Source organism: Populus euphratica, unplaced genomic scaffold, assembly GCF_000495115.2.
Source record: "Populus euphratica unplaced genomic scaffold, PopEup_1.0 scaffold10.1, whole genome shotgun sequence".
In the NCBI taxonomy this organism is placed as follows: domain Eukaryota; kingdom Viridiplantae; phylum Streptophyta; class Magnoliopsida; order Malpighiales; family Salicaceae; genus Populus; species Populus euphratica.
The window spans coordinates 1667061-1678092 of record NW_011499856.1 but is presented as its reverse complement, the minus strand read 5'-3'; the positions used below and the strand labels follow the sequence as shown (position 1 = coordinate 1678092).

The window sequence follows — 11032 nt, the reverse complement described above, 5'->3', positions numbered from 1 at the left end:
TGAGTGATATCAATTGAAACATAAATTCAAATTTTATTTTTAAAAAAGAGATGTTAAAAAATATTAAAAAATAAAAATAAAAATAATAACTTGGATGCCTTTATCCCAAGTAGGTTAAATGATTTCTCTCCTTTTAATTTATGCCTCATCTACCTCTCTCTCTCTCTCTCTCTCTCTCTGTATATATATATATATATAAAAGGCCAAAAAAAAGCCCAAACGTAAAGTCGAGGCATGCAAGGTTATAAATTCTGTTTCAGTAAGTGTTTTATTTTTTCAATTAAAATGGAATGTTTCGGTTTCATAGCATTTGGGCATATTGTTTTTAAGTTGTACTGTCCATATATATAACTCAACAAACATAATTTAAATTTATGCAATATAAACACAATATCAAACAAATATAATTTTAAATATTTTTATATAGTCAAGATTAAATAGAACATTAACTTAAAATAATTCAACTTAAATAAAATATCAAAATATTATAAAATAAAATGTTTTAACTCAAAAGAAACATAAATCAAACATCATCTTCATAATTTACATGGAAATAAGAAGAGGATTTTGTGGTTGATTATTTCCATCAAGTTCATTCTTGTCATCAAAGCATAACTCTTCATCCTCTAAAATTAAAGTAGATAAAGGTGTTGTAGTAGTTTCCTAACTTATATCTTTCCATTAAGAATGCTAGCTTCTTCACAAATTCATATATTCAATAGGTCAATGTTATCAAGGTTAATGAGATCTAAAGTATCTTTTATTTTACTAAAATTCCTACAAAGTATAAGTATGAAAAAAACAACATAAATATAAACTATATATATTAGTGATAAATCTAGTTTTAAAAAACTAATATCATTATTAATGACAATAGTAATAATCATTTTCAATATTATTATTAATATCATTATTATTTAAAATATTAATGAAAAAGAGCTTTTTATACTTGGATGGTTTAATTAATTACTAAAATTCCTACAAAGTATAAGTATGAAAAAAACAACATAAATATAAACTATATATATTAGTGATAAATCTAGTTTTAAAAAACTAATATCATTATCAATGACAATAGTAATAATCATTTTCAATATTATTATTAATATCATTATTATTTAAAATATTAATGAAAAAGAGCTTTTTATACTTGGATGGTTTAATTAATCAAATTAAACCAAATTTAATTTGATTTAATAGCTTTTTAAGTCCGGAATGGAACATGTGAAATGAAACCAGAACATTCCATCTGAAATTTATTTGGAAAATCCAGAATGGATTGAGATTTAAAATGAGGAAAAAAATATTTTGTTTTGTTTTATTTTTTGAATTGGTATAAAATGTTTTGGCCATTCTAAACAAAACAGAACGAAAATAACAATCTTAAAGGCGTGTGGGTAGGCCTTCAAACATAGGCTCATATGCTTGGGCTTGATTCTCTTATTTTATTATTGTTTTTCTAAATGGGTGGACGACTTATCATCCATCTCTATTATTTTTTAAAATACAAAAGCAACACGTCGCAGCCTAGTTTCCAACCATTATCGTGGTGGTTACGTGGTGGTTAAAAAGTAAAGAACATTTTTTTTTTTATCAAAATACATAATTTAAAAATTATTTCGGAAGAACGTTTATTTTGATCAAAATACATAATTTAAAAATTATTTCAACCTAAAAATACCTCAATAATACCTTGAAACACCCATATACCAACCAATCAACTTAAAACCCCCGAAAATGATCAACATACCTGAAATCAAACTACTTTAGATTTATTTTTCTCAATCTAGATCTCTTTTTTTAGGAGATATTGAGGCATCAAAAAATCACCATTAAGCTTCTTTCATATCATGGAACTCGTGAATATAAAAAAAATTCTTTTTAATGGTAAAAAATAGCTTAAAAGATGATTTTTTTTTATTATTACTGGAATCCGACGACCCTTCTCTCTTCACTCTTTATTTAGGGACCAAAAGATAATACAAATAAATTTTTATACTAAAATCAATTTTTTTTAATTTAAAGAGATTTATTTTGAAAGATTGAGGACTTGAATATATATATTTTTTTAAAATCTATGACATGTTCGTCTTTTTCATTCAAGTCCTTCTTTTTCCAATTCCATCATCAACTAAAAAATCTAAAGCATTTGAAATTAGACTTTGAGGTTAAAAATAAATTATTACGAAAATGCATATGAGATCCACACTGTTCTGTTTTGTAAATGTGCAAACAATGCTAACCGAGTGAAAAACACACAACTTTTAATTTTATAGTTAATTAATAATACAAATAAAAATCAAAAGTTCCAACAATGAAATCAAAGTATTCCCTAAAAACATATTATTTCTATACGAATAATATAAAATATTAATTTTATCAAATTTATCAGATCTACACCTAACTCGGATTATCTTTTCTTCTCTGCGCGCTTTGCTAACGTAGACAAACGCTTTCTTCTCCTTTTTCCTCTCTCTCCTAACCTCCCAATAAAAGAGCAACACGTCGCACAAATTACATATCTCTACACGTGCCGTCAAATAATTGATTGTCACACCGTTTCAGAAATAAACATAGCCGTTACGCAATTCCTACCCCTGTTCGTCCAGCTAATATCAACAAAACCCAAGACCACTTTATTTTCTCATCGACTCCTAATTTGCCTCTTCCTCTACTCTCTTTCTCTCTATCCGGCGGCCACCGGAGATCAGTGTTCACCCGCCGGAGAGGAATAATCGACTATTATTCGGATTCAAGATAATGAAGGTTTTTGTAAAGACTTTGAAGGGTACTAACTTCGAGATCGAAGTCAAACCTGAAGATACGGTAATTCATATCCCTTTCGTCGCTTTAATTCTTCGATTTTCACGCTAATTATACTGATTGTAAACTATTAATTATTGTTTTAGGGTTTAATTTCAGTAATTAATTTCAATTTGGTGTTTTTTTTTCGATTTTTTTCTAGGTTATTCAGGCTTTTACCTTTTTTTCTTCCAGTTGTTTAGTTTAATTTAGTAATTTTCCTTTCTTAATTTAATTTAATTTAATTTAATTTAGGTGGTTGAAGTGAAGAAAAACATAGAGAATGCACAGGGAGCGGATGTTTATCCGGCGGCTCAACAGATGCTGATTTATCAAGGGAAAGTACTTAAAGACGATACAACATTGGATGAAAGTAAAGTTGCTGAAAATAGTTTTATTGTTGTTATGTTAAGCAAGGTGAGTTTTCCTGCTTTCGTTCCTAATTTCAGTGATAAAAGGAAGCTTTTTAAGTGGAAGGAAATGCTGCAAATTTTGAATATACATAACAGCATAAAGCCAACAATTAGTCCTTGTTTTGAACGTATAAATGCACTTAGAGGATTTTGATATTTATACACTAAAAATACTGTTGCTTGTTTGTTTCATTCTCTATTTCCCATGTCAAGATGGTGAAAATTTTCCCGAACTGGCTCTATATGTGGCGGGGTTTGTCTGGTAGGCGTTTCTCATTATTTCTCATTTTTCATAGAAACAAAAATAGTTAAGAGGGGTGCTGGCAGGGGTTGTTTTGTGACTTATGCATATTTTAGTTTATTGCTCATGAAGAAATATGGGAAGCTTAATAATATTATTAATATTTTGTTGGTATTCTTATAGTGTATTTGTTAAGGCTGTATTGTTGTACCTCAAGGGTTGGGTTCATTAGCCCTTTGTGGATAATAGCCAACGTTATAATGCTGATATTCATTTACTAAGCTTTTTCTTATAAAGTACGTTGCTGTGGCTTTGCTGCTTCTGTGCTGCAAATGTATTTTTCTGAACTTATTTAACGGCATATATGAATTCCTTAGTGATGTTTGAAATTTTTATAGCTCATGAAATGGAATTTTAAGTATCAATGTGGTACAATAATAGTAGACAGCTGGACACGGGGCTGCCTAAGGCTGTCTTTCTATATATGGATATTTATACATGGTAAATTTTGTTATCACAGTGATGAAAAATGATGGTAGATTTACCATTTTAAGTCCAATGTAGTTTATTTTAGTCAGGCTGTCAGATTTATAAAATCAATAACATTATTGCATTTTCATTTAGAGTGATGCCAGAAATTTTATAAATTATGCTTACTGATCCATGCATATGTCCAAACATGTGTAGAGTAAGGTATCATCAGGCGGACCCTCAACTGCAACAGCAGCACCACCAAGTGTATTTTTCTGAACTTATCTAATGGTGTATATGAATTCCTTAGTGACGTTTGAAATTTTTATAGCTTGTGAAATGGAATTTTAAGTATCAATGTGGTACAATAATGGTGGACAGCTGGACTGGGGGCTGTCTAAGGCTGTCTTTCTACACATGTATATTTGTACATGGTAAATCTTGTTGTCATAGTGATGAAAAATGATGGTAGATTTGCCATTTTAAGTCCAATGTAGTTTATTTTAGTCACACTCTGATTTGTAAAATCAATAACATTATTGCACTTTCATTTAGTGTGATGCTAGAAATTTTATAAATTATGCTTACTGATTTATCCATATGCCCAAACATGTGTAGAGTAAGGTATCATCTGGCGGACCCTCTACTGCAACAGCAGCACCACCAACCCTAGTAAGTGTAAAATGGTCTCTAGATTTATTTGCTTGGTTGCAGAATCCGAAGGTGCATTCCTTTATTAGCTTTTATGAAGAGATGCTTTGGCATGCATGATTTATTATGCTTAACACAGACACTCTCTGTGCTTTGATTTTTGCAGTATCAGTTTGTCTACAGTTTCAAAAGTAATTTCTTAATGCTGAAATTATAATGCCCCAATCTAATTCTTCCCCATTGAATGCTCTTTTATTGCTCTCACTTCGGATGATGGAATGCAAACACCAAAGATCCCTTTTTCCTCTGCAAAACTCTCCAGTCCTGCTGCTTAAAACATTCAGATCTAGTTCTATTGTGTCTGACATGATCCTAGTGACAGCCACAATCCATGCTAATTCTGTAAAGCACACCCCAAGAATGATGTCAGCACACTGTTCCCTATTATTGTTTTTTATCAATCGTTTATGCCATACCCCCAGCATCCCTCAAGCAATGGACACTCTAAAATCTATATGTGACTTTGATCTTTCAAATGGCTCTCCAAGAAATGACACTCTACCAATATTTATAAATGCATTTTAATGTTATTGGTTTAACAAACACCCATTTATTAGATATCCTGATCAAGCAAGAAGATATCTTTTTTGTAGCTAAAATTACAGATCTTGAACTTTTTTGCATCTTCTTTCCACTTTTCATTATTTTCGCAACAAGCAGCAATAACAGATGCTCTGTTAGCAATATGATTCAATTTCTGTTGTTAAGTCACTTTCTGAGGTAAACTAATACAACTGCTTGCTCACAGGCCCAACCTACAAGTTCTTTGCCTTCCAATGTGACCCAACCATCATCAACAGCTCAAGCTGCTGTCCCAGCTGCAGTGTGGGTTTTGAATTTACAGCCTATTTTTACTATCTTCTGTGTTTTGTTCAAATGTCAGAATATTTTTGCATTTTCTGCCATTACTTGGGTTTGTATTTTCTGGTCTTTTCTGTTCTGAAGTTGTGAATCTTGCAGGCCTCAGTCTGCTGCTGAATCCAGTCCTGCTGTAGTTGTTTCAGATCTGTGAGTATTTTCTTGTACTAGTTTTTAACCAATCTTCTTTATTATCACTGTTAAGGGTTTGATACCATGATCACATGTGTTTTGGTCTATATAAGTTTCATGATCTACAGCCTTCATAATTCCATTAACTGGATTATCTTTATCAACTCATCTTTAGCATGGATTTGATGGTTTCCTTTTTTCATTTCCTAGCTTTTATGTCACAAGTCATGCATATGAATTTTTTTTGTATGTGATTTTTTTCCCTAATAGAAGGGGTTAGTAATAAAAAAAAAAAAAAGGATCCGTAAAAGAATGTTTCCACTTCTTGTTTGTTTACTATTCAACTTTTTCCTTTGTATTGTGTGTTGTGCATGTTTTATATATATATATGTATGTATGTATGTATGTATGTATTATTGTACACATTTTTTATAACAAAAATGTAAAAAATGATTACAAGGCATTTATCTTATATTTATTTTTCTCTGAATTGTTAACAATTGTACTGGTTTTTTTTTCTATTTTAGTAGGAATTTAATTTTTTTTTGTCTACATCATGGATCACCATGGCTTGTAAAATCATTTAAAGTTCTCATGTTAGCTGAAATTTTAGAAAACAACAACAATCAATCTCATTGTTGCTCATGTTATTTTCTTTGGTTTTGCTGTTAGTGTAACAGTCTATTTTGCATACAGATTTAAATAATCAATTTTAATGTTGAACGAACACCATAATATGTGATATTCAACCCTATGAATGGGAAAATTATTTGTGGCGTAAATGTCAACAGCAGAAAAATACATAGCCTAATCAACTTTCATTATTATTTGGTAGTAAATCTTCATTTAATCAAGAAATTTGTCAGTTATTTTTTTTCCTGTAAATAATAAATCTTAACTATGGAAGATTTCTCATTTAAGCAGTGAATTGAAATTTATCACAAGCTCCTGTGATTCGTTGAGTTCTTTTATGAAAAATTTAAAGTTATGAAATTATAGAAGATAACCTATTTCAATTAGAATCACAAAGGAAACAGTTTTTTTTTTTAATTCTTGAACCTCATATCAGTGAAAAGTCTCTTAATATGAGAATACTTATTCTGGACGGATGTAGATTTGTGAGGTTTCTTAATAACCAAATGATAAAATATACAAATCTGTGCTCTTAATAAGAAATAGCAATCAAAATTATTGGTGGGTCATGCACCAGTTACTAGCCACTTGTAATAAATCATTAAATTGGCCTTGAGGTAGTAAAATGATTCATAACAATTTGAACACTTGATGCATTCCCATTGTTATGTAATATTTTTCTTTTCTTGTCATTGAAGCACTTCAGAATCGGAGATTCCACTATTATATGTTTATATATTTGGATATTTTCTTGTTATTGTAGCAGTTCAGATGCAGACATGTATGGGCAAGCGGCTTCAAATCTTGTTGCAGGAAGTAACTTAGAAGCAACCATTCAACAAATTCTCGATATGGGTGGAGGAAGTTGGAACCGAGAGACTGTTGTTCGTGCTCTACGTGCTGCATTCAACAACCCTGAGCGAGCTGTTGAATATCTATACTCGGTAAGTCATTGAACAATTGTGGGTCCATAATTCTGTAACCTGGTGACTGGGTCTAGTTTATTCTCAGTTGCTTCATTTTTTCTTCTCTAATTGAAAACTGAAAAGTGTTGATATATATTGTCTGATCCTTGATATTATTTGTTTGTCTTGAGCTCTCCCTCCCCTATCTTCTCAATGTCTTTTCTTGGATAATACTGTTGAACCTTAAAAGCAATATATTGCTTAATGTCAAGCCTTAATGGCAATATATTGGCCAGCCAAAGACCTAGACTTCGGCAATAATCCCCCTTCGCAAGAATGGAAACTCTCATGAGAAGCCATCATTACATCTGTGTATATGGTTTATGTACTTGAAATAAATCATCAACATTTTGTTATGCTAATTAGTGATAATGAGATCAACACTTTTGTACTGATAAGAGCGTTAACATTTCTTCTTCTTTTTGTGAGCCTTTGGTTGGCTGCAAGTGTATTTTACTCACACTTGTTTTGTTTTCTTTATTTACTAGAATGTTGGTAGTCAATTTAGTATTTGGGTTGTAATATCAGGGTATTCCAGAGCAAGCTGAGGTTCCACCAGTTGCCCAAGGTCCAGCAAGTGGTGTTGCTGTAAATCCTCCTGCTCAGGCTCAGCAACCAGCTGCACCTCCTAGTGGTGGACCAAATGCAAATCCATTAGATCTCTTTCCACAGGTATGTATTTCTTTGATCTGTAGTTTCCAGGCCTCATTAGGGTGGTTCAATTGATGAATATCATTGTTATGGAACCAGGGCCTACCCAGTACGGGTTCTAATGCTGGTGCAGGCAACTTGGATTTCTTACGCAACAGCCAACAGGTATTTTAGATTTTTATTATTAGTGTAACATTCACTAATTTGCTTGAAGCTTTTATAGACCCCTCTCCTTAATTTCAGTTCCAAGCCTTGCGAGCTATGGTGCAAGCAAACCCTCAAATCCTACAGGTACTTTGTAGGATTCTGATTTATGTGTTTTTTTCTGCTTGTTGCCGTACTTTAAGGTGCTAACCTACAGATGATCAATGACTTCTAATGTATTGCAGCCTATGCTTCAGGAGCTAGGGAAGCAAAATCCACACTTGATGCGGCTCATTCAAGAGCATCAGCCTGATTTCCTGCGCTTGATAAATGAACCTGTTGAAGGAGAGGGGTGAGATGAATCTGTTTTTAGAATGACATGCTCAGAATTCCTTGCATGTGATACTAAATTGCTTCTATTTATGGACAATCAGGAATGTGCTTGGCCAATTGGCTTCTGCGGTGCCACAAACAGTGACTGTCACCCCCGAGGAGCGTGAAGCAATAGACCGTGTAAGTTCATCATTTGACACTATTTCTGACAATTGGTGCTTTGTTTCATTTTTCACTTAAAATTTGTAGCCGAATCACAGTTTTGAAGTTATCTTGGTCTCTTGCATTTTTCATACATGCCTTGAAAAGTATTGTTGGGACTGCATCTCCTAAATTGGATTGATATTTGTTTTCCTTTTTCCAGTGCTCCTATGCCTCCGTTAACCTTTGATTTGCACTTTAGGTGCTAGGTGGTCATGGCATATGCCACATGCATTGAAATCCTTGAATTGTCTATTGCATACATCGCTAAAAATTTACTTCCATGGTTATGTGATGTCCTTGAAATTGTGCATTTAATGAGATGCTAATTTCCTTCCTTCTGCTCTCGATGCTCAAGAGCACGTACACATGCAGAAAAGCAGAAGTCATTACAAGTCTCTAATTTTCTATGATCTAAACTATCTTTTCCTCGGGTCTACATTGACAAAGTCAATTTGGCAGCTTGTAGCAATGGGCTTTGATCGAGCCTTAGTATTGGAGGTGTTCTTTGCATGCAACAAGAATGAAGAACTGGCAGCTAACTATCTATTAGATCACATGCATGAGTTCGATGAATGAAACAAGTATTTCTTATGTCTAGTTGTGCTCTATCCCAAACTGGTTTTACCTCGTGGAACCTCGTGAGCAGAGACTGTCAAAATGTTCATGTCCCCATTTTATCCATGGGCAAACATAGCACTTTCTGCTTTCATTGTTTTGAAAATTCAGTTATCATAATATCAGAAACACATAATTGTATAATTGTGTTTGAATATGGGAATTGTGCTTCTCTTTATCCATTCTCACCATTACAGTCGTGGATCTCATATTCTAATACCACAGAATCATCCATCTACTGGGCAACAAGGCTCGTAGGACATGTGTGGCATTCTGGTATGCTTATCTTTGTAGCGTTTAATGGTGCTTTCAAATTTGCTGTGCAAGGTATGTTTCAGCATGTGCATATAAACTTCTCCCTCGCAAAGCCAACACTGAAGTCGACAGGCTTTGGTGCCTAAGGTTCCTCTCACGCTCGGGAGGGATGGCATGATGTCTTGTTGGTTCAACTTTCATCCAACTATGGGTTATATTTGGAATCTCTCATGATAATTTAAATAAAGGGTAGAAGGGTGGCTAGCTATGCGGAGTCAATGGTCAAGATGCAATCGGTGGTTAAAATGAGTGCTTGATAAATGGTCTAGAATGAACATGATTAGATCAATGGTTTAGATTATATCTGACATGACAGGAATCCACACTGATAGTCATGATTAGATCAATGGTTTAGATTATTTCTGACATGACAGGAATCCACACTGATAGAACCTAATGTTGCGGGGATTTGTAGCATTAATGTGACCCTTAGAGAGCTGGAATCTGCTAGCTCGTTGAGTTGACCAAGGAAAACCCCAAGTGCCCATTTTCTTTCCCTAATCTAAACACACGCAATCAAATTGGCTTCTTCGTGTCCGAGCTTATGATATCTTTACCGTCCCAAGTCCGAGCATGCTCTGGTTCGGTTAACAATATCGTATGGACTCGGTACCGAACTGGACTTGTAAGTAATTTCCTAGAAGCTCCAATTCAATTTCCTTGGGACCTTCAGCCATGAACAGGGTCATGGGAGCATGATGTATAGAAGTATCGAGCACGCTTTATAGTAGAAGAATTTGTCATGCCATGCCCATAGCCCTGGAAAGACTTCGGTATTGTGGCTGCCTTACCCGCAGCCACAGTTTTTCTTTGTTTGGTTAAGTAAGAAATACAATCTGTTTTGGTAGGACCTACAATTTATTAAGGTTGTGCCACAGGTTTTTTGAAAGCTATATCTTGTTATTTCTTCACGCAACAGAGAGTTTCACTCTTTACTTTTCACTTAAGTGTAGAGTGAAGTTATTCTTGACTGTTTCTATTGAGTCGAGTCTGATTTAATACTAAATATATTGAATTGAATTTGATTCAATTAAAAAAATTAATTTTTATTTTTTAATTATGTTTTATTTAAAAAATTAGAAAAAAATCACTTGATGATATAACATTTACCAATTTGATTGTAATTATAATTTTGTTGTCATGTTTGACTTTGTTTAAAAAAATATATTTTTTTTAATTTTTAATTATATTTTATTCAAAAAATTAAAAGGAGATCGCTTGATGACGTGATATTTATATAATTTGATCATAATTTCAAAACCTAGTTAAAAAAAAAAATTAGTTTTTATTTTTATTTTTAATTATGTTTTATTTGAAAAATTAAAAGGAGATCGCTTAATGATGTGATATTTATAAAATTTGATCGCAATTCTAATTTTGTTCTTACCGAGTTTGATCCAGCTAAAAAAATTCATTAACATAATATTTACACAATTTGATTGCAATTATAATTTTGTTCTTGTCATGTCTGATCTTGTAAAAAAAAATTAGTTTTTTTTTAAATTTTTAATTATGTTTTATTCAAAAAATTAAAAGTAGATCGC

General features: G+C 32.5%; 1 protein-coding gene across 5 annotated transcripts; it reads left to right on the top strand.

Annotated features, from left to right (window-relative positions):
* Positions 1-2633: 2633 nt before the first annotated feature.
* LOC105123368 (ubiquitin receptor RAD23c) lies at positions 2634-9372 on the top strand. Of its 5 annotated transcripts, none has more exons than XM_011022930.1 (13): positions 2635-2826; positions 3058-3219; positions 4144-4194; positions 4546-4599; positions 5387-5463; positions 5599-5646; positions 7028-7205; positions 7755-7898; positions 7977-8042; positions 8121-8168; positions 8267-8373; positions 8456-8534; positions 9018-9372. In XM_011022930.1, the coding sequence occupies exons 1-13, from the start codon at positions 2761-2763 to the stop codon at positions 9132-9134; spliced, it is 1197 nt and encodes a 398-aa protein (XP_011021232.1). In that variant the 5' UTR covers positions 2635-2760; the 3' UTR covers positions 9135-9372. The 5 variants fall into 5 exon arrangements, with proteins under 5 accessions (XP_011021237.1, XP_011021232.1, XP_011021231.1 ...); XM_011022929.1 differs by having other exon boundaries at positions 7025-7205; XM_011022931.1 differs by lacking the exon at positions 4144-4194 and having other exon boundaries at positions 7025-7205.
* The last annotated feature ends 1660 nt before the right edge of the window (positions 9373-11032 follow it).